At 44.6% G+C, this 24,138-nt stretch overlaps 1 protein-coding gene across 1 annotated transcript; it reads left to right on the plus strand.

Annotated features, from left to right (window-relative positions):
• The first annotated feature begins 1,444 nt into the window (after nt 1–1,444).
• On the plus strand, nt 1,445–23,857 carry LOC140251825 (exocyst complex component 1-like). The gene is made up of 18 exons (XM_072335915.1): nt 1,445–1,476; nt 3,202–3,369; nt 4,385–4,512; nt 7,960–8,119; nt 8,625–8,818; nt 10,863–11,090; nt 11,859–11,991; nt 12,735–12,844; nt 12,990–13,139; nt 13,758–13,851; nt 18,086–18,204; nt 18,653–18,763; nt 19,078–19,133; nt 19,671–19,911; nt 20,674–20,857; nt 21,036–21,235; nt 23,308–23,502; nt 23,702–23,857. The coding sequence occupies exons 2-18, from the start codon at nt 3,246–3,248 to the stop codon at nt 23,855–23,857; spliced, it is 2,583 nt and encodes an 860-aa protein (XP_072192016.1). The 5' UTR covers nt 1,445–1,476; nt 3,202–3,245.
• Nucleotides 23,858–24,138: the final 281 nt, after the last annotated feature.

The following is a 24,138-nucleotide window of genomic DNA, read 5'->3' on the forward strand; positions in this document are numbered from 1 at the left end:
TTTGAAACAGAGCCTCTCAGTGAATGATCAGGATTGCTCAATGGGAGCAGGGTACGTTTAAGTCTGCCGAACTTGGGTCTGAAGATAAACGTTAAGACAGAATGCAGGTTATGCAGGATGGGTTGGTCTGCCTTCCTCGCAGTTAAGGCTACTCTGCAAACTTCAGCTGATGTGGTTTCCAGGTGTTTCCTGGCACCTTCATGTTGCCCATCAAAGGTGCCAAAGGTTCATGCCCCAGGTGCATCTAAAAAAACTGACACAAGGAAAGATGCAGTTCCTGAAGTCAAGGAAGAAGGTCATGTAGGCCAGGACCAGAGCGTTCCTTTCTCAGGCTATGGCCATGGGGTACTCCAGGATTAGGCAAACACCAAGCTCACTTCTTTCCTAAAATACTTCCACCAAAAGAGCACACCAGGTTTCCTCCCCAGCTGAGCATCACAAAGGATGAATGGATGGATGGATGGATGGATGGATGGATGGATGGATGGATGGATGGATGGATGGATGGATGGATGGATGGATGGATGGAAGAACCAACCTTTCCAAAGGAACCTTGGGACAGCTTCTCCATGTTTCTTTCAGATCCTTATTCCTGGCTCTGGATTATTGCTTTTGTCTCCTTGAACATGGACTTTTGTTTTTTTTTCCAGGCTAACACCTGCATCGGTGCCTTCTCCAAATGTCTAACCTCTAACCTTCAGCAGGACCTGACTTAGAATGAGAGGCAATGGCTTTAAGTTGACCCAAGGCAGGACCAAGTTGGATGTTAGGAAAATCTTATTCTCAGGAGCAGTGGTGATGCATTGGCAGCAGAGTCACCACGGCTGGAGTTGTTAAAGAAAATGGCAGATATAACACTGAGTGACATGGGTAGTAGGCATGGTGGAGACAGGTTGATGGCTGGATTAAATGATCTAAGAGGTCTTTTACGACCTTAATGATTCTATGATTCTGTGAGTTACTTAATATTCAAGTACATCCCAAGGATGCAGCACAAGGCTTCCTTTATGCTTGAAGCTAAATCATGAATTTCAGTTATGTCTTGATCATTGAAGGCACATAGTGTGTCACTGGCATTGTGTCTGGTTCCTAAATCTCCTTCACATTTCTGAGATCTCTCATTGAAGGAGGAAGAATTAGGAGACAAAGAGACGAACCACATTTGTTCCTCATCTGGCACTTTGACTTAAAAGAGAAGCAAAATGGAAATGGAGGGCCGTTTCATTTTGCCTTGCTTTTAGTCAAAAAGACTTCACCACGCTGCTCAGATGCTTTGCTTGCACCTGCTTTCTGCAGATCTTGACATCTGCATGAGTGATTTCCTGCCCTGACCTCAAGATACCCGCTCATACGCTACATTCAGATTTTTCAGGCTTCCTGTTTTTCTCTTCAAGCTTTCATTTTACCAGCAGTTTCCTGTTCTAAGACTCCTTTACAACTGAAATCCTACGGTTCATCCTCAGCAAGACGCGGCTGGTAAAGTCTTTGAACAATTTTCCTTTTGCTATCCCTCTCCTCCCTTCTGCCAGCTGCCTGGATGAGCAATGTGAACCTCAGTGCAAATCTCCAGGTTTCACCAAGATCTTTAAGTATTTCTGGTGCTCTGTAGGAAATGGGGGTTAAGTAGCTTGGCCACAGGGAGCTATTCATTTACACTGGTGGAAAGGACTGTACTTTCTGCATCAGCGTATCAGCCAGCAGCGAGCCCTCCATTTTTTGGCTCTCAATCAGTTACTTTCAGCTGCAGCTCAAAGGCTATTATAAATGTATTACTGAGCCTAAAAGCACCAGGGTTGGGTCTGGGAGCTGCCATGCCTTCTTCTGGAGGTCAACGCCATCAGAGAGGTTGGAAAATTGATAGGGACTGAAGAAACAAGAAAACCCCCATGAGGGATTGCATTCAAAGAGATGCTGTGGCAATGGAATCATTTTAGCAGCAAATTCTTTCTCTCCCCCCTTCTCTCTCTCTCTTATTTATTTATTTATTCGTCACAGCCACAGAAGAAAAGGGTTTTAATAATTGCGGATGTGATTTCAAGCTTGCTGATCCTGTGGCCGAGCTGAAATCTCCATCGCTATTGAAGGTTCCATTTGTTTCAGTTTGTCACCAAGCAACTCAATAAATTTTGGTAGCAGCGAGTTGCTCTCACAGAACATTCAAACTGAGTTTTCTGAATATTACTGTTACTGTTTTCCTGCAGGCTGTCATTTATTCCTAATTCTTACTAAAATGTTTGCATTAAATGCAACTCTTTAGCTGTAGCCACTGTGTGTATTTTCTCACCACTAATTCAAGGACCATAATATAACTACTGGTTATTTCCCCGTGTTTATACAGACGTGAATTGACATCTCCCCTCCTATAGGGTTGGATTTGACTTGCAGGGGAAATACAGCTCCAAGAGTTTTAGGTCTGACAAATTGCTTTTAGCCATTATTCTATTTGTCTGCCCGTGGACAAGGTCCTGTGGCTCAAGATGCTATGATGACTTGGACCATAGAAAGAGTATTGTTTTTGAAGAATTATCTCTTGTATTTCCTTACAGAAATAGTTAGCTATCCAGTGCATAGATTATCACAGCAAATAGATATTGGCTGCTCTGGAACTTTGCAGTTCTATTTATTTTTAAACTCTGCTTCAGCCATCAGTTTTGACTCCTTAGTCCTTGGAAATGTTGATATATCCAAGCTACAAAGTGCTGTACAGCCTCCCCCAGAGCAGAGCAATTTGGATGGCTTCCCACCTCACCAGGGCCATGTATGGGAGCAGCCTGGCCTAGTACATACCCTGGCTGGGATAGGTTTATTCCTGACAAGCACAAAGATAACAGATGAGTAACAGGTTTTCTGTGTCATTCACTTTTTTGGTGAATGAATATGTTGGGCAGTGTTCTGAAGCATGAGGAAATGTGAACTTTATAGACCTTTTTTTCCAAAGTGAAACGCATCCCTTGCATTTAATGCATACCTCCCAAGTGATGGTTTGAACAGGGATAGTTTCATTGTGTGCAGGATACACAGCAGTGTCCTGCTTACCCTAGGGCAAACTTCTCAAGTTTATTACATTATCTAACACTCACGTTATCTGCAAAACAACAGAGACCCTTATCAGGGTCAGTGTAGGGGGGATGTATCTCACCAGTGTGCCAGGAGATGTGGGAATCGGCTCTCTGGCCTCTTTTATTTTATGTTTTTCACCAGGAAGAACCACGAACACAGTAGAGCCATTGCAAGCACATCTCACCATGGCTTCTCTCTGGAGCTCACTGGAAAAAGAGGTGTTCAACCCACAGAACAAGAGGCTGCTGGAAGCCATTCATGTCTGGAAGACAGGGAAGAAGAAGAAGATGTCCATTCTCTGTGTATCGGGTAAGTACCCCAATGCAGTAAGAAACAGGCTGAGCTGCAAGGCCAGGGAGGCTACATGGAACTCTCCCTCCATCAACAAAATATCACCTTTATTACCATTTCAGTAAAATCTGTTATTAGAGCTCAGCAACAATCATCCTCTAACAGAATATCTCCTGTGGTCTATGCATTTTGGGTGACATCATCATTCTACAGCACCTATGGAGAGGTTAGCATAGATTTTTTTTACACATGTACAGGGAAGACACTCTCTTGACCACAAGCTTCTACATAGAACAGCCACATACTATGGGATTCCTTTCCAACATTAGTCACAGTGTTTGGCTGAAATGATGTTTCAATTCCTTCTATAATCAATGGAGGGCAGGAGGAATATCTTCAAGGGATGGTTCAGCCACACTACAAGTATCATCTAAAAACCGTGTGTTAACCACGTAACAATCCATGTCTCCCTTCTGAAGATATCTAGATCAGATAGGAGATCTAAATCATAGCCAGAATGAGGTACAGTGAATCCAACCCAGATGAACAAAGATATGATTGTGAGCTGATCTGTACTGGAACTGATACTTTATGGGAGCACAAGTTTTCATCTTAGCACAGATCCGACTCTAATAAGAGAGCAATTTTGGTCCCTGTTGTAGGGACTGCAACGCGGCATTTAACTAGTATAAATCCTATGGAAGTAGGGTCCCATATTCCTATCACCACTGGATCTTGCTGAAATATTACTTGTGCATTACATACAGCACCACGGCCAGATGTATAACTTCTAGAGATTATTGGGAATCTCTCCATTGAATTCAAAGTACTCAGACTAAGGCCCCAGAGAGAACTTCCAGTCTGTAAAATGTTCAATGAAAAGCCTCGCAGCAAATCTCCATACTCTGCTCATAGAAGACAGAATGCACAATTGGTGTCTGTCTGTCCACTCACATTGTGCAGTTGTGTACTGGGCTTATGATAACACCGTCAGGGTTCGTTCTTTCTTTTTTTTCCTGTCCCTCATTGCCAGTGGATGCCTTGAGGCCAATGCAGCCATTTCTGGTGAAGGTCAAGGTAGACCGAGGAGAGCAGTACAAGATGGCATACAAGTGGCCTTTAGCAGAGCTGAAGCTTGTGGATGGCAAAACCCTTGATCAGGTAAGGATGATTTTCCTTTTGTGACAAAGAACAGAACTGATCATAGGGGGGAGAAATGAGTGTGAAACTAGAGAGGCACATGCCAGGATGCATAGGGAGATTTAGGTCCCTTGTCCATGCATTTGAATATAGGAAAGAAAGAGCAGCAAGAGGGCCTCTTACCTGATCTAGGAGTGATAATTTGTGGGAAAGAACCTCCATAGAAAGAAATTTCAAAGCCCTCTGCCTTCAGTCTCAGCCATTTCCCAGAGTGGGGTGAACAGAGGCATCTCTGTCTGTGCCTGGTTCCTCCATTCTGCTTTGGGATTTCTTGTTCTCCTCTTTCACAGAGATACACACGTCAAGGAGTCTGAAGCAGAAATGATGTCCTTCCTCCTGAGTCATTCACTCTTTTTATTGGGAAAAATCAGGCTAGTTAAATCCCTGAGTAAGGTGAGCAACAAATTGCTGACCATTGCATTGACAAAGTTTCCAACCAAATCAATGGGAAACTGCCCTGGAACTGTGATCTCAGGTGGGGCATCTCCTAAAGCTCTTTGCAGCAGCACCAAGGCTAGATAGACAGGCTGCAGTGTTTTAGCCAGATCTCCAGAACTAGCAGAGTATGTTGTCAGACTCATCTGTTGATTTATGTTGACAAAGGTTCTTGACAAACTTTTGCACAGAGCCTCTGAAGATTAAGTGGAGACTTCTACAGAAATAAGTATTATAGAGAGCTGGAGTGTGCACGAGTCAGTACTTTTAGGGGGACATGAAGACTTTTGGAAAAGGAAGAATGGATAAGATATTCCCATTTTGCTGCTATTGCTGGTAGTGTTGTTAAAGTTATTAAAATTAAGGTTTGTTTGTTTTTTTAATTTATGTGAATGTTCCAGGGGCCTTGGTGCAGTGCCTGGGTTTTCACAAGCATAGAAATAAATGAGAAAAAGAGCAGCTTTCCAGTTCTACATCCAGGGCAAATAAAGTACATCTGCACAAGTGTGTCTGAAAGGCAAATCACACATGCGGGTTTGCAGGGCATCTTGATCCTGTGGTTAGAAATGACCTGATATTTTCAATGTCTAACATCTCCCCATGCATGATAAAATACATGCTGTCATCCTGTCTAATGTGCTTTGGCTGCTGAGGAGTGAGTTAGTAGATACCTCCCAGATTGTTAGTCCTTTCCCCTTTATGAGATAAATGGATCGTACCCTATTTTACAGCCTTTGTGTATTTTTCAGTCACCTCCTACTGGGAGGCAAATCAAGAACTTGTTTGTCCTTCTTACAACTTAGATTCCTAGATTCCTGCCCAAAGCATCCTGTTTCCAGTTGTGCTGTGCCACACACTCTGTTCATTTCCTCTGCAGATGTAATTTTAGATTGCAGTCACCTCCCCTGTAAATCTTCCTTTGAAAAGATGAGAGGCAAAGGCCCTAAGCTGTGCCACAGGAGGCTCAGGTTGAATTTTAGGGAAAATTTCTTCTCAGAAAGAGTGGTGGGCTGTGGAACAGGCTGCCCAGGGAGGTTATGAAGTCACTTTCCCTGGAGGTGACCAAGAAAAGGGTCAAAGTGGCACTGAGGGACGTGGTGCAGAGCAGTCACAGGCATAGGCTGATGGTTGGTCTAGACAATCTTAGTGTATCTCTCCAATCTTAATGATTCTGTGTTTCCTGTGGGCAGTTTAAGCAGACCAACCTCATATTCTCTTCTTCTATGTTGACTCTACTCCATTCATCAGGACTGCAGCCCTCTTCTTTGCCTCTCATAGGCTGAATTCAACTTTCTTGAGCACTGGCAACCAGAATTGTTCCTGTCATTACTAGAATAGGAACCGCTGCCAAGCTGAAGGTGCTGCACAAGTGCCCACGGCATGTTGATATCTCTCACAGTCCCACCATGGAGACCCCAGCAAGATCCCCATTGCAGCCCAGTGCTGAAATCAGCACAGACTTCGCACAGCGCATTCCTTGGCAGGTCCATAAAATGCAGACATGGATTTTCTGTCTGGCAGTACTGACCCCAGCCTATGGTTCTGATGCTCAGTGCATACAGCAGGGCTTGGTTGTCAGTCTGCTCCACTGTGCTGGGATCCCTGGCACCAGCAAAATCCTGACATTGCAAGACCAGAGATGCTTAAATCTACAGCTCCCTTGACCATAACAGTATTAATATTTATGAAGCGATTAACGGCTGTCTCCCTGCTTTAGTAGCTCCTCATAAGGCATGCTATAAACCATGCATGCTGTAAATCCCCCCCAGACGTCATTGCTCTGCACTGTTGCAGGGACTGCTGCAGAGCATTGCAGGGTGTGATGTATTGCTGCAAGGTGTTTAGAAAGCATCTATTAAAGCACTGTGGGACTGTGTGAATCCTCACAGATTCTGCACCTGTTAGTTTAGTATCAATAATTACAAGCATAGCTTCTGAGTTCTCCAGCAGATGGGATCAGGCTGTGTTGAGAGCTAATGAGACAGCGCAGGAAGGAGTTTCTTTCTGTGGGATGTTTCTAGTTCAGCAATCACCCTTATTCTCTCTACACACGTACATAATGTAGAGGCAAATAAAAACTCCTGAATGGCTGTAGTTCATCATCCGTAAGACTACATTAATCGGGAATACATATAGAGATATTGACCCTTAGGTGAATGAAAACCACATGGAGAAATGCTGAAGATGTTCTTCCAGCAAGAAGTAAAAATGCTCCCACAGTCACTATGACGTGGAAGGGTGTTGCCTTCTGACCATACATCTGGCCATTTAGAGAGGAGAACATGCAGTTCAAAAGCTGGGCTCGAATTGTTAGTCCTGCCCTTCCTGGAAGGATGGAAGGTCATCAGGAGATACCAGGTGATGTGTGCATAAACCATTAGGAAATCTGGGACAGTAGGTCCTTCAAGGGTTGTTAAACACAGTGCTGTGGGTGCAGCCTCTGGCTCAGTGAGTTGCTAGGTCATGGGCTGCTGGAGGCTGCCAGGCAATCCTGAAGGCAATATAATGCTGGGCTTGGCCTTTGAATGCTTTCCTCCCAAGCATCTGCTGGTGGCTGCTGTCAAAATTCATCAGCATTAATCCACCAAAACCTGCAGTAAGAGGTGAGAGATTTATGCAATATGAAACTAAATCAGTGTGCTGCAGCAGGATACCAGGGCTGGATGAGTGCTTGGTCTGACCTATCCTGAGTGTCTTGGGATCCTTTTCCAGGGTCAGAATTACTATGCATGCTGCTATTTGCAGTGCTTTTATCACGTCTGTGATTATTTGCAAAGTGCCTAATGGTACAGTGGTATAAGACCATCCAGTGGTAGATTCCATGATTGTATGATTCCAGATGCATTTTTCCTCCTAGTGCACAAGGTGTTTTCACAACATTCAGTACTGTCATTAAAGTGAACTATAACCTGTGTTAAGTGTATGTGGTGAGGTAAACGGTATCTAATTGATGAAGTAATTATTTACATCTAGGTGAACTTGGATTTTGACCTGCAGTTCGATAAGATTTACAAGTGGACTGCAAGCAGCTTTGATGAGAAGAAAACCTTTATCAGATGCTTGTGGAAGCTGAACCACCGATTTCTCTCCAGTGCTATCACATTTGTGAATGTCCACTCCTGTTCAGTGGAAGGTAATTCATTCCTTGTCACATTTAGAGTGCTGATTTTTGTTTGGTTCTTTTTCATCATCATCACAATACACCTCTATCGTTGATCCTTCCATGCTCTTGACTTCTAGTGATTTTGAATGGTCACTCAAAGATGCAAATGAAATACAGACGCAAACATCAATTTTAGTATCCAGTCCACAACTATTGGTACAGTTGATAGAAATAAGCCTATTCATCCCTGAAATTTGTTCAACACATTCCTACACAGAATCCCAGAGAGGTGAACAAGGAAAAAACACAGATGTCAGATGTCCATTCTTTCCCTGAGAAAGCTGGCTTTCCTTTATATCATCCATGAGACTTTCCTTATTCTATGCTGTGATCTTATTCAAGCAGACTGAGTCTGCTGGATTCATGTCACTTGTAACACAGGATTGGACTCAGTGAGACCTCAGTGACACAGAGCTGATGAAATGGCAGAATGAGACAGCTTTGGCCATATCCACATCTTCTCTTGTCCACACAGGGAGGCAAAGTCTGCAGGAGGACAGGAGGGACACTGCAGTGACTGAGAACCAGGAGGAACTCAGTGTGTACCAGGAGATGACACCAAAGGAAGCTGCTGATGTCTTGAAGCTAATGGAGGAGCATGAGCCCCTTGTAAACAACTCCATAGCCTTTGCAGAGCAGCTAAGCAGGGATCTTCATGTGCTGGATGAGGTGAGGGACAAGGGCTGTGATTCAACAGAGAAAAAGTTGCCTATCCTGAAGGAGAAATAGGTTGGGTCACTGGGTATTGACAACTCCTTCATTTGCTAGAAGCTCTCAGACCAAAAGTTGTCTTGATGTCCCAAAAGACATCTCACACAGGAGTCAGAAGGATGCCTGTTATGCACAATGAACAAGTCACAGAATCACAGAATGGCTTAGGTTGGAAGGGACCTCAAAGACCATCCAGTTCCACCCCCCTGCTATAGGCAGGGCTACCATCCATTGGATCAGGGACCAGGGTCCCATCCAACCTGGCCTTAAGCACCTCCACGGATGGGGTGTCCACAGCTCTCTGGGCAGCTGTGCCAGTTCCTCACTGCCCTCTAAGTGAAGAATTTCCTCCTGGTTGAGGAAATATTCTAAAACATACTAGAAGCCACAAACTCTAAACTCAACCTCCTTCAGCTCCAATAGTTGCTGTATTCCCAATTTGTGTCTCTGTATGACTTATGCTTGGAAACTTAAGTAGTTAATCTGGAAAATGGAACTCCTGATGTCTGTTCCTGCTTGCTCTCCTACAGGCACTTTGTGCCTCCATTTCCCAGCTGTAAAATACACTGCGAGGGCAGCTAATAAAACTCTGTTAAGCTCTTTGAGATGAAAGGCACTGTTGAATACATTACTTTAATGCCCTCTAATGAATAAACATTGCTTACTTTTAATACAAATTAATTAATGAGATGTTTCTATTTCTAAAGCTTAATCTACGATATTGAGGGTAATTAATACCAGCAAGTTAGGCTAGCACATGCATATATTTAAACATTTTTCCCCCCACATCCCAGTGATAACACCTTGTGCTTCTCTTCCAATGCTAATCAGCCTCTGCTAGCCCAGCTCTTCTGGTGAAAAAACACCATGACCAAATTCAGAGAGCTCTTTGGGGGCCTTGGGGGGAAGGAGAGCATGGCTGGGCACCTGGGAGGCCTGATTCTCACACTGGTATCTTCATATACTCCCGGGATCCCTGTGTGCATCTCCCAGCAACATTGTTTGCTGTCTAGCAGGAGAATGGTACCACTGCTCAGGTGGAGATGCTCCTCGGGACCTTGTGCCATCAATGCAAGATGCTCTGCCACCTCCTGCAGCTCCATTAAGCCCTAATGAGATAATCCAAAGGCAGAATGGTGTCAGGATGACAGGAGGGTTATTGATGGGATTGAGAAGCACTTCATACTATGTGAACATCCCTGGTGTGCGGCTAGAAGGCAGGAGTCTGGCAGCAGGACTGTTTGCTCCCTTGTAGATCCTTGCACACTGTTGTTGCTTTCTGAGCAGTATCATGAACCAGCAAGTTCCACTTCCACAATCCAGGTTTCAGAATGGCTTACACACATTCCAAGAACACTTCTGTGATGCTCCAGCTTCTTGCATGTACCACTTCTAGACCTGGAGCTCATCTTTTCCCAGTAGCAATGCAATAGGAGTTTGAAGAAGAGAAAACCCCTGATACAGTGATTACAGATGCTCAACTGCTGTACAGAAAATCTGCTTTCAGACATATTCCTAATCCAGTGCAAGGGTAGGCAACCTGATTCAGAAGGGCAAGATTTTGCTTCTCTCCTTCCTAGCATTTTCCACCAGAAAGCTGAGTGTGGGGTGTACTCAGGGTTGCAGATGCTTCTGTTGCTGGTCTTCATCTAATAAAAAAAACCACCAGATAAATGAAATGTCTGAAAAGACAAGCTCCTTTCAAAGTCTTATTGATGGAGAGAAAAATAGCAGTCTCCCATGCTTGTGTCCTTGATATCCTGTATGGTACTTGGGCCCTGAAAATGACGCAATTAACATTTGAAAGTGTTTAATGTTTAGCTGAACTTAACAGCAACAATTAATACATGGTTACATCTCTACCATCCGTGTAGAGGCTGGAGGCAAACAGTGCCTTCAGTTTCCATATCAGAGACATACATGTGCACCTGCACATATCCATCAGGGTATTTGGCTCTGAGCTGGGGCTGATACTGAAGGTCTCTGCTTCTCCTTTTCCCAGGCCAACCTGCAGGCCATCATCTCCTCTGAGAAGCAGGTGACACAGCTGATGAGCTTCATCGATGAGGCACTGGCAGAGGTGGCCAGAGTGGAGGAGACATTGCAGGTCTACGATGAGCTGCTTGGAAGCTTAAAGCAGCAGATGGACCACATCCATCAGGAGAACTCCTTGCTGCACCACATCACATCTAACAAGGCGAAGCTTATGGATGAGATTCTTTTCCTCACGGTATGTGGGTTTGCAATGTCTTCTTGTTGAATCTATTACATAAATTCTTCAGGAACCCCAAACACTTCAAAAACTGTAGCTATGGAACTTCTCTGGCCTAGAAATGAGGGATAAGATAAGGACAAACACTCTGCTGGGATGGACTGCCCCAACACTGGAGGTGTTCAAGGCCAGGCTAGATGGAGCCCTGGGCAGACACTGGCAATCCTGTCCACAGCAGGGGATTGGAGCTAGATGATCTTTAAGGTTTCTCACCATCCAGGACATCCTATGATTGTACAATCCTATGACTTCAGGCAGGCTGCAGCAATCATGGTGCACAGTGTTCCCACTGTGATCCAGTATTTTTGAGGCTCCCTCAAAAGTCCTTTTCGTGGGCAAGGTGAACCTAGCCCTATGTAATGCCATATGAGAAGGCAAGTTACTTCAAAAGTAGTGTACTATAAATGCTGGAACTAGGATGTGATAGCACACCTAGTCCTCACTTTCACCTTGATACCATTGACATTTTTATTTCTTAGCTGCTGCAGTTTTCTTTCTCCTTATTTGCACTTTGCTGCCAGTAGTGATACCAGAGGGGCCAGTCTTTTTGAAACCCATATTGAGACCCTTTTAATGGGAGCAGAGCAGCAGTCTTCTTGATGGACAAATGCAGCTAGGCAGCTGAGAGCAGCACTTGGCTCTTTGAAGCCAACTGCTTTCCAGGTGGGTTGGAAGGGATGACAAGCTGGATGTGCTTGCACCTGCTCTCTTCTGGCTTCTTTTCAGACCCACCTCGACCTTGGCAATGAGCACTGTGAGGCCCTGAGCTGTGCAGATCTTTCCAGCCCCAGTGGAGTGGAAGCCTGTATAACTGCAGCAGAGGCATTATCTGCCTGCATGAACATCCAGATACACTCTGGTAGGTCAAGGTAGAGATTTATGTCTGCAAAGAGCAGAGACATCAGCTTATCTCTGGGTGCTTTGCTTTCTCACATGGTGAGAAGTGGGAGGGAGACTGGCTTAATTCCTATAGGAACCCAAACTGTGCTGCCAATGGCTGAGCTGATGCACTCATGCTATACCAGCAGGTCTGCAGGCATCTGCCACTGGGCTCAGTGCTGGTTGGTCTAGTTAATATTAAATTTAAGGCAATCTCAATGGTAAGTTTCAGTATGGTTCCTCTGAATACTTGAGTAGGAGACATCATGTGTGCAACAGCTCAACTGCTCTGATGTTTTGTAAAGAAATTGGTGGAAAGATGTAGAAAATTTGGTGTCTTGGGGTAGCCCAGTAGTCCATACCTGAGCATGGAAAAACGATCATTCTTTGCAGCAATATCCACTGGATTAGTGGTGAAGAGCTGTTAGGTATAGAACTTGGTCTGGGTGTGAAACTCCATGCCTTTTTTTATGGGCAGGCTGGGTTTTGTCCTTGACCATGCCCAGGCTGATCAATGCTTTGCGATTCTGTTTAACTCCATCCTTGTATCTCTTTGTGTGGTACCACAGCAAACCTTCCTTTTGTTGGCTTTTGCGTTGGGTGGTCGCATTCATCCCAGAACTTGAAAGACCACTTTTATATGCCAGTGTGCTGAGTGATGTTGGTCTGCAGCTGCAGCCCACACCACTCCACGCGACAGCACCTCTTCTGTTTCTTCTCAAGGTTATCGGAAGCTACAGGCTGTGGCTGAGCAGCTGATCATGTTTGAAACACTCAAGCAGAACTTCGAAAACCGTTTCATCGGTCACATTACAAACATCTTTGAGCAGCAGGTGGGCTTCACTCTTCACACAGCAGCTTAAAATGTGCCTCTCAAACATATTCAGAACTGGCAATCCAAGAATTATGAAGCAATTGCTTTCCAAAGCTCTTCAAGGCTGTTCTACTCAATGCTTTCTGCCATTCCTGTTGCTTTAGGGCAGTGCTCAGATTCCTGCTCTCACACAGCCCATGGACAAGCTGTCTGCACCAAGCCATGGACTCCAGCACGAGGAGCTGGTGCCCTACATTCCACTCATGGCTTGGCTGAGGAATGCCAACCCAGTGCTGTTCTGTGACCTCCCCAAGGTATGGCTGAAACACTGATAAAATACTGCAAACCAGTAACAAATCAATCAAATGGGTTCACTTATGGTGGGAGCTTGGTTTCTCCAAACCCATCCTGCCTGTGAGCTCTCTGCAACTGACACTCCTGAGGAAGAATCCAGCCAGTCTGTCCTCTTGATTCTAAGTACGTGTATGCTTAACAGAAAGTAGTCCCATATGGACTTGGTAATAGATTCTGTATTTAAGAAAAATGTTTGAAATTCCAAAATTTAGTCTTTTTTCTTGTCGTCTGACGTTCCTCTATTGAATGTGCATGATAGAAGTGAAATCAATGTAGCACACCTTGTCTTTTGTTCAAAAGTGCTTTATTCGTAGGGTTCTGGGAAGTCCTTCAAGTCCGTGGCATCTTCTGCTAATATGGACTTTGTTAAGTGAACGAGAGGGTTCTTTGTACATCACTGAGGTTTGGTTTTCATTTTTCATGCTGGCTCTTGCTTTTCCAAAGGCCTTACACACTGAGATCAGCTGGTCTGTTTCAGTTTCCATCTGCTGAATTTTGCTTTAGAAAAAAACAACTGAAGAAAAAGCTTTGAAATGGGAGCTGTTCTGAAAATCTACGTGTCTCTTTTGTCTCTCCAGGTCTATGCCCAGAACCTCAGCAGACTATATGATAGGGAAATCAAAGCCTTTTTTGAACAGGCCAAAACCCTCTTGGTAGGAAGAAGAAAGGGAAGTAAGTGATTTTCGAATATGTTCTTTGTGCTGCTAAATAGTGATTTATTTGCAATTATCCCCCATCATGGTTGTTCCTGTGCCATGAATTTACCTTCTCCTCTATGGGTCTTCAGCTGGCAGGATGTGACAAAGCTGGCTCTGGTTTGCACCAGGCAGCCTTTATGTGAACAGTGGCCCTATGTATTATTCAGCATCACTTAGCTGCTTCCCAGGGCTGTAGCTTCTGTGTATCTTCCCATTTCAGGGCTCATAAATGATGCGTGAGTGGCTGAGATATGCCACCGCAGAATCATAGAATGACTTGGGTTGGAAGGGAACCCAAAGATCATCCAGTTCCAACCCTCTGCTGAGAATGTCTAACATCCTGAGAAGCCACTAGCAAGGGGGGTGTAGGGGTGCCCAGCTAATGCCTGGTCTATATTTCATGCAAGCAGAGTTGCTCAGACACTTTTCCCTGCAAAGAGATGGCACCAAGCCTGTCCCTGAAGACACAAATGTATTCATTGCAATATTATTGAGAACAAAATCATTTCACAGTGAGCCAGCTATGGGGCTGTGTTGTCCCTAGGTGATCGTTTCAACAGAAATGCTTGCATTTGACTCAAAATATTCCAGTCAGGTTTTTCTGAAGATAAAAAGAGAAACTGATCTGTCTCTGGAAGTTTTTGATTGCACAGAAATCACATTTTCCTTCAGAAAAACAAAGCACTGTAATGGAAAGTTCCATGCCAGTTTGGCCCAGCTTGAATGTCAAAACCCACTTCACATACTATGTTTAGTCCATCAGAGCATTTGCCTGTCTTCTTCCAGCTCTACACCTACTCCATCACTTGTCTCCGGGCCCCAGGGGACATATGCACGTTGGCTAGAGCTGGAGGTCAAAGGCTGGGGAAGGAGAGAGCTGCTGCCTGAAGGAGCCAGCCAAGGGCTCTGTCTCCCTGCAGTGGTATGACCGATTGCAGTGCTCCCAGGGTGACCTCAACACACTGAGGTGACAAGGAACTTGTCTCAGGCTTGATGCTGCACTCCTGTGGCTTGAAGCACTCAGCACTTCTCTGCTCTGCATTGCAAACAGTAGCTTCCATTTGGCAATACTGGACCCAGCTGCTAGTTCTGCTCATTCCCCTCCTGTGTCCCAGTACATCCCCAGTGCCTCCTAGTCCAGGCTGCAATGTCCAGATGCCAGGCAGTGGTAAAAATAGGAGGCTGTGGTAAGGTGGATGTTGGCCTATTCTTCCAGGAAACTGATATAAAGAGAGTTAATGGCTTTAAGTTGCTCCAGAAGAGGTTCAGGCTGGGCATTAGGGAAAATTTCTTCTCAGAGAGAGTGGTGAGGCAGTGGCACAGGGAGACCAGGGAGGTGGTGGAGTCACCATCCCTGGGGGTGTTAGACAAAAGGGTTGATGTATCACTGAGGAACATGATCAGTGGGCATGTGGGGATGGGTTGATGGCTGGACAAGATGGTCTTAGAGGTCTTTTCCAATCTTAATGATTCTATGATTTTCTCTCATGCTCATATACTCTCACTGAAGTAAAACTTTCCATTTTGACACCTTGCAAGAAACAGAGAAAATGGATACTTAAAGGAAAAACTTTTTGCAGTTACCGGAAACCTATTTTTCCATGCCAATCTATGAAGCAAAGAGAGAGACAATTATCACTAGACAAGAAAAACAACCCACACAAAACCTCCCCACAAAAGACCCCAACCAACCAAATGCAAAAAAGATCAAGAACTCTCCAGCAGAAAAAGAACATGATAAAAAGCTTTAAAACACAAGATGTATGGTGAAAGTCAATAGGACATTACCATTCCCCTCATAATTTAAAAGCAAGATAACAGGCAATAAAATCAAAGGGACAGTCTGCAAACTGCTGGTGGAAAATAATTGGTGTGCAACGATGTTAACCTGCTGTACTTGCTGCTGTGAACTATCACTGGTGCTAGAGGATGTAGGAAAGCCTATAGCCAGAAGATAACAGGAAAATGAAATGAGTCTGTAGTAATCATCCCAGGATAACTCTGAGATATGGATTCTTTGAAAAAGGAGAGCATTTCATGAGAGCTGTAAAGGAAGACAATTTTGCAACAGGTCTTCTGCAACCTGCTCCGTCATCCTGATCGTCCCTCCAGGAAGCCTGGCAGATGGGCTATAGAGTCATACAACAGCTGGTGTTGGAGTGCCATTAAAGATCATCTAGCTCCAAACCCTGCCATGGGAAGGGTCACCAACTGCTTGAGCAGCCTGAAAGAAAATAACTGAAATAAGATAACCTCCCTATCACACCCTGCCCTCCTCAATGCCTGGACACAGTGTTTCCTGGGGAAATGTGCTCTTTCTTACTTTAAAACAGGAATTCCTGATAAGAGATAACGAATATATAGGCAGCAAGCAGCCCAGGGAATTGGTAGCAGGAAAGCAAACTGCTCTGTGCTTTCAAAGATAATATGACCAAGCCTTATTTCCTGAAGAAGGGTGATTGCTTTCATTTAAATGAAAGCAAATAACCAAGATTATATAGAGGATAGAGAGGCCCTGGTGCCTATCTACAAAGTGATTAATGGGCTCTGAGCAAGGGACTTCAATCCTATTGGGAAACAGGAAAAAATCAACTCTCTCTTGCCTCCTAGGCATTAAATGGGGAATACTGAAGGTGCAAAGATGGCCTGGCTATTAAGGAGGCTCTTCATGAAGCCAAATTTGTTAAAAAAAAAGATAGCAGAGGGCATGTGTTGCAGCCCACCCAATAACCCTTCGTGAATGTGAAACCAGTTATCTGCTTTTAGTACTTTGACCTCTTCTACTAGCCCATAAAGCAGGAGTTATTAATGTACCAGGACAAACTCCAGTGTCTACAACCCATCAAACAAGGGAAAGCCCGTGGATGTCTACAACCCTGTTACTGCACAGTTTTATATATATATATGTATATACATATATACATATGGGCATATACTCCAAAGGTGACATTGCATCTGCCTGCTTGGTGCTGTTGCTAATGTCAGGCTTCAGGATTCTCAGTTTTCAATCCAGACTGGCTTGCTTTATTCTCACTGCCTCTTTCTTTCTGCTCATCTTTAGGGTTTGTTTCCCTGCTTTGTAAGGGAATATCTGTGTTGATGACTTCTAAATATACCACCTGATGATTTGCAGTCTTGTTTTGGTATTTGGAGGGAATTTAGAAGGCAAACCCCAAGCACTTTATAATTAATTGTGAGCCGCTAATTAAACCTTCTCATTTCCCCATTCCCTTTTCCACACTCAGTCTCACAGACTTGTAAATCTCTTTCCTATTTGCTGTGGGAAGATATTTTTTTCCCGGGTTTTTTCACTTCCCAGCGAGTGAAATGATCACCTCCCATTGCGTAAGGGTAGGAAAAGGATTATGAAGCAGCTCATTAATTTTCTCCCTGGTTTTTGCAAGGCTGAGGTGATGAGCAGCCGTATCATCTCTCATCCTTGCTCACCGTGTAGGACATCTGACAAATCCTTTCCAAAGGTAAAAGCCCTGCAGGTATTGGCTCAAATAAGGATATTTCAGATATTACAGCAAATCAAGAGCTGGCCTGAGTTACCCAGGACCTCTGGGGATAGTGGAATGAAACCAACTTTTAGAATTAATTAGGAAATACTCAGGACATTTTGCTATTCATTTCCTTCATTGAATCTAATTATGGTTTTGATGCACACTTCAAAGAAATCTTTCAACTTCTCAACTTAGATCAGGCAGCCAAGGAAAATGCTGTGATAAAAACTGGTAGTGTTTGAAATGTGTTTTAATTTCCAGATGAACATTCATGGCTGTAAAAAGCAACTTGCTGAAAAAGCCAGCTGTCCTCTTCAGGGATATTTTATGACCGGCAATTTACAATCAAAATAAGAAGTAAATATTTCTCCTGATACTCCTACAGGCTTTTCTGCCAATTTATGCTGTTATTTCCCAGGATTTTTCACTCTCTGGGCCTCAAGAGTTGGTACTAAACCCTTCATAGCAAAAGGGAGACGTTCAGAGGAAAGCAAGAAGAAAGTAATGAAAGAGAAACAGATGAGAAGGTAGATTTTTAAAAAGGAAAAAGAACAAAAGTGCATATCTTAATCTGACAGAAACCTGACAGGAAAAGACCAAATTATACAAAAGGTCAGGATTAAAAAAAACACCTTTCAGTCCATTAAAGTGATTGGAAGCACTGAGATGTCCAACCAGCCACCAACGCTGTGCCTGTTGCAGGTCTCCAGGAGGGACAGGAGAAGCCAGCAGGGATGGGGAGCAGACAGCACCCACGGTGGAGCCTCCCGGGGAGCAGAGAAGGTCAGGAGGACGCATTGAACAAAGGCAATGTTATCAAGGTAAGGAGGTGAGCTTTTCTAAATGGTTCACTTGTCCCATGGGGACTATGCCCAGTGCTGCAGCCCATCTGCAGGAAGCTGATGGAATCACTGTTCCTGGAGGTGTTAAAGAAATGCAGAGATGTGGCACTGAGGGACATAGGCTAGTGGGCAATACTGCTTGTAGGTAGATCATCATCATCATAGTATCGTAGTATCATGCAAGTTGGAAGGGACATTAGAGATTATTGGACTAGATGATCTTAGAGATATTTTCTAACCTTAATGATTCCAGGATCCCAGGATCCTTTCTCCAGCACTGTGCACCTGAAGCTGAAGCGGAGATGTTCTGCACTGCTGACATCTCTCCTTGTGGTGGCTTACATGCCACTTCAGGCAGACATGGACATCTGTCTCAGTGTCCGGTGTATTGGAAGGGTCTCTAACATACCTGATGGTTTCTAAACAGATCTTGGAGCAGGTGCTGAGAGAGCTGCGGCCCCTTTGCATCGCAGAGCAGCTGTTCATTGAAAAGTTCTTCCTGCTGAGCCAGAACTCTACAGCGCTGCAGGTGCTGGAGGTAAGCTACGTCCTCACCAGTCCCACCAACCAGTCCTCCCTGCAGGCTGCTGATACAAGCCTCAGCAGGTACAATGGGATGGCTCTTACCTTGTTAAAGGTCAACATACTTGAGCAACCCTGTGCTCCTGTCCTCTAGTGGCATCAGGTTCAGTAGATCAAGATCTCCTGAGGGCAAATAAAACTTGAATTTAATCAGTGGCTTCAGCAAAATTGTAGCATTGCACCACTTTTGCTGAAATGAAACCCAGATCTCAAGCTTTCATCTGGGGGAAGGGGATAAAATCATTTCTTCCCTCTCATTCTTTGTTTCAGGAAGAAGGAAGCACTGCATCTCCGGAGGATCCCGCTTGTGCCAAGCCTCCAAGCCAGTACGTGGGTGATGAGATTCTTGGCCCTGTTGTGGGCATGGGACAGGGACTGCTCCACAATGGATAGATGGACTTTTGTTGTCATTGTTTCAGCAGAGGGTTTTCAGGTTCACACCCTGGACAGCAATAACCAGAAAACAACATAGCTGGACATGCAGAGAGTGAGGTCTTCTTCACAGGGCAGTGGCACTGCATCAGGGTGGGTCAGGAAAGAGAGGATTCATGGGAAAGCTCTACATTTTGATCAGTTTTAGTTCCTTGTTAGCAAGGTTGTAAACTGAAAACATACTGTGAAACCGATCCTTGAAAAAACATCAGCATAAAAACACTAAAACTCTTCCTTTGAACATCAAAACAGAATATTTCTATGTCCTCCCCCAGGCAGAGATGTGAAAGAGCTGAAGGATGACCAAAGCATAAACATGCTGTGATACAGAAGGCTGCGTTTTTTTGTTTCTTTAGCTTTGCCCATTTCTTTCCAGCTGGCCACAGTGCCAGTGCTCCTCCCTGTTTAATTGCATTCTTCTTCTTCTTAAGACCAGAGGAACAGACAGCCCAGCTGCTGAGTGAGATCTTCAGTTCTCTGGACCCAGAGCTGAGATGCTTTCTAGATGTCTGCAACAAGGCCCACCCATTCAGCTGCCTGCAGATCCTGGTTACCCTGAATGACTGCATCTTTGAGATGTGGGGGAAGACTTCAGCTATCCCCTCATCTTTCCTCAACACTGTTCTGGGCAATATGTTGCTCCTGGCCAAGAGCAGCTTCAACAAATTCATTGTAAGTCAGTTAAATAGAAAAGAGTGAGATTTGACCTCCTCCATGATCTTCTGAACTTCTGACCAGAGCTCTTCTGAAGGCAGTGCTGGTCTATAGCGAACAGGGTTCTGGCTCTGGTTTTGGGTGAACTTAGCCCCTCATCAATTGTTTGAGAGAAGTGGGACACCATAAACCAAAAAGACACATCTCCTCTTATCAGGGTGAGGAAACTGAAGGGGTTTTCCCTATATACAGCTTTTAGAAGGCTGCCATAATACAGGCAGCACATCAGTTTGTTCTTCTCTCTTACCGGCATAGCCAGACCTGCTTAAGGGACAAGCACTATGGAGGAGAATGTGGAATAATCAAGAATCTATCAGAATTGGCTGAGAAACCTGGGCTTGAGTATACTGAGGTCAAGGGAAGATGTGTTGACATCAAGGGCATTATTCTGCCAATAAGTCTGCTCGTAAACTATTTTGAGAAGTGCCAAAAATAGCAGCGGGGCTTTGCTCCTGGGGCTGTGGGTGTATGTGAGATGGCAGACTGTGTCCAAGCGAGGAACCACATAGCTTAAGAGACTGAGTGTACCAGCTTCAGGAAATCAAGGAGTGTCTTTCTGTAGATACTCATGAAGACAGACTGTTGCTGCAAGCTCAGATTTGTAAGCAGAGAAAGCAGAACACAACTGACTGCTTTGCTTGTTTTCTGGCCTGTGTCTTAACCTGCTGTAGGATGACTATGTCAGACCTGAGCATGTGGTGTTCTGTGTATTGCTTCCAGGGGACTCTGTGCAAAGAGATTGAGGAAGCAAAGCTGCCCAGCAAGCTGAAGGTTGGGATCCTGCCCTCTGTGAGCCGCTTTGAGGAGTTTGTGAATTTCTCAGAGGCAGTGTTCAGGACGGCTCAGCGCAGAGCAGAGCTGGACAAGGCACACCTCAGACTGGCTGATAGCGTCTTCAACAGCAGTGAGTATAAAGACTGGTAGCAACCATAGCAGCCTTGGGAGTCACCAGCTACCAGTTGAGCCAAAAGAGCAGGGTGCATGCAAACTACATGCATGGGCCAGTGCTTCTGTATCTCTCATCCCTCCTGACCCAGCCCATAGGGTCTTCTCTCCATACCCAATTTGTCCCTTTTTTAAAGTCAATAGCTTGTCTTCAGCAAACCTGAAGGTGAACACGGATATGGTCATGATGGAAAATTTCCACCACGTTCACTGCTTCTTGTGCCAAAAGAAGATCCAGTGCTTGGATGGCAAGAGGAGAGAAGCCAAGCAAAGGTATAGTGAGCACATGGAGAAATATGTCATCAGGTCCCTGGGCCAGCCACTGGAGAAGCTCAATGTGAGTATAGAATAAACTGTTCATTGCCCACATCTCAAGGGGTCACTTCCAAAAGTTATGAATCCACTGAGAAGGGTCCAAAGGAGATAAATAGCCAAAGAAAATCTAGAGAATGTGGCTTAGGATAGAATGGAGGTTGTTTGCAACAGAGATTAGTAAGGGGTTAAACGATATAGTTTTAAGATATGTATTGTAAGATTAAGGGAGCAACTCATCTATGACCACAATGAACAGTACAAGAAGTCATGAGCTGAAATTCCCATGCCTCCTCTGACCACTTACTGCTGATTCTTATGGTACAGCTCAGTGCCAGTTTCCCTTGGAAGAACAAGGGACCAGCTGAGGCTGAGGCATTGTCTCCTGAAGCCCCACAGCAACTCATGGCCTCGGTGCAAGGCCCTGTTGTGCTCCTACTCTGGGTTGCGTGCCTATGTTTGGCAGATGCTAGTTTCTTTTTTACACGGCTGCCTGGACCAATAAGTCTAGCCCAGCTTCATGCTTCCTGAATGGCTGCTTTGTTAACTGAGCTAAAAGCATCTAGCTTTGCTAACTCAGGCATCCCCTTTCCTCTGAGACAGCAGCTGCTCCCAAGGCCCATCCTTGCTCTGCTCCTCCTCGACCTGCTCACTGACCTAAAACATCTCCGTTTGAATTATTTATAGGGCCTGTTCCTTTCAATTTGTTTCCAGTCTTTGCTGTCAAACACCTTGTAGGTCTGACTGAATGATCTGTTTGGCATCTTGTGCTACATTCAGCAGTGATATGTCGATAGCTTCAAATCCTTCGTCTCTGAGGGAAAGTACGATTTCGTTGCTCAGAGTAACATGAGGGTGCTTTGTGCACTGCTCAGACACTCAGCATAGCTATCTCTTACAGCCTACATAGCTCATCAGGCTTGAGCTTGATTCACTAAAACTGAGAGATACTGTGAAGGTGAAGACACCTATGTAATCTAGGATCATATGCCTGTTTGTGAAAAGAATTCATGTTTAGGAATCTCTTTCTCCCTGAAAATCCTTACAGTTTAGTGCATTTCTCCACTACAAAGTGCAGCAGAAATACTTCAGACAGCATACAGCTTATTGAGCGTATTATAGGTGAAAGGAAGAGTTGATAGGACTCTTTTTTAGCTTTTATTTGTCCAGATTTGAAACCTTGCATCTAACTGTGGGGCCCAAGAAGGCAACTGAGAAGATATAACCACATCCATGGGGTGTATAGCAGAATGGTGGGAAAACAAATTTTGGGGAAAAAAATGAAAAGTTCCAGCTAGGTAGAAAAAAACTACAACAACAAAAACCCAACAAACACTACGAGGATAATAAAGCATTGAAAAATCTGTCCAGGGAGGATTTATAGACTATTCTTGAAGATTCTTAAAATCTATCTTGAGAAATACCCTGGTATCTTGAGAAATACATCCTGGTCTGAAGTCAGCGGTGATCCTGCTTTCAGCAGGGCGTTGAACTAGAGACCTCCTGAAGTCCCAATAGATTCCATGTTGACAAAAGCACAGGTAGAAAAACCTGTAATTGCACTGAGCAAGCTGAGATTTTGTGGAGCTCCACTGCTCCTGGAAACTAGCTGGGGTCTGTATTCTTTTGGGTTGGCATAGCCCTGATCTCTTAGAAGCAACAGCCATACCTCTGGTTGGATATATGATCCTTTTGGAACACCAATCTGTGCACCATCCTTCCTGCTCTTACACAAAACAGACTGGAAGAACTGAGAAAACTGGAGTTTGCTTTACACTTTAGCAGCTTTTCAGATCCCTACCCCATTCATCTCAAAACCTTTCTAGTGAGCAAAGCTGTATGAAGCCCCAAGGAGCACAAGTGATTTTCAGCAATGCAATTGCTCCACGGTAATGTAACCCCTAGGGATCCTACATGCTGAGGAGGGAGGAAAGGTAGAACTGATGAAATTCCCTAAAGCTTTCCCAACGAGACAAGCAATCTCTTTGTTTCCACTCAGTGATAGAAAGGGAACTAAAGAGAGCAGCCAGGCTTCAGCCCTGACGCAGGAGCCCACCTTTGGGCAGCTCATCAGTGAATGTCCCCTTGCATTTCCAGCACTTCTTTGAAGGGGTGAAAGCCCGTGTTGCTCAGGGGGTGAAAGAAGAGGAGATCAGTTTCCAGCTGGCCTACAGCAAGCAAGAGCTGAGGAAAGTCATTGAAAGATACCCTGGCAAGGAAGTAAAAAGAGCCCTTGAGAACCTCTACAGAAAAATCCACAAGTGTCTTTCCCCAGAGGAGAACCTTTTCCCGGTAACTGCAGTGAGATCTGTGTATGATGTTATGATCTTTTGGGGGAATTCGGGGCTACAAAGCAGTGTCTTCTGGTGATGAAGTTTGCCTTAGTGCCTTACTACTGCCATGCCCTACCTTTGTGTGGCAGAGCATGCATGGCTTTCCTTTCTGCCTTCGTATATAGCTATCATAGGCTGATGTTCTGTTTTTTCCCTAGGTTGTGTGGCATGCTATGGAGCAGGAGCTGCTACGTCAGTACCAAGAATTTGAGGATCTGATCCAACGCTGCTATGTGGGGTCAGGGATCACCATGGAATTCACTATGGAGGATTTGCTGAGCTACTTCAACTCCATCACTTTGTCCAGCACGTAGAGGCAGATGTTTATGGAGAACAGCTCAGGGATCCTCTGCAGCTGCACCTTTAGAAAGCTAAACTCATTCCCAGGCTGGAATTTGATATATTGAGCTCCACTTCAGAAATCCTTGTTCATCTAATGAAAAAAAAACTCCCAAACCTCAAATTTCCACCAAAGCTAATGCCCCTGCTGTGCCTCTTCAACAGACTACTGCCCAGTGCCACATGAAGCTGAACACTGCAAGCCATCAGGAATTCCCTCCTTTCTATTCTACCTCAGATTTTACAGTGAACCCAT

The sequence above is a fragment of the Excalfactoria chinensis genome, chromosome 4, assembly GCF_039878825.1.
Source record: "Excalfactoria chinensis isolate bCotChi1 chromosome 4, bCotChi1.hap2, whole genome shotgun sequence".
NCBI lineage: Eukaryota > Metazoa > Chordata > Aves > Galliformes > Phasianidae > Excalfactoria > Excalfactoria chinensis.

Coding starts and splice junctions, on each gene's coding strand:
- LOC140251825 (XM_072335915.1), top strand. CDS start 3,246: ATGGCTTCTCTCTGGAGCTCACTGGAAAAAGAGGTGTTCAACCCACAG. Junction 3,370..4,384: donor GTCCATTCTCTGTGTATCGG/GTAAGTACCCCA, acceptor CCTCATTGCCAG/TGGATGCCTTGAGGCCAATG. Junction 8,819..10,862: donor ATCTTCATGTGCTGGATGAG/GTGAGGGACAAG, acceptor TCCTTTTCCCAG/GCCAACCTGCAGGCCATCAT.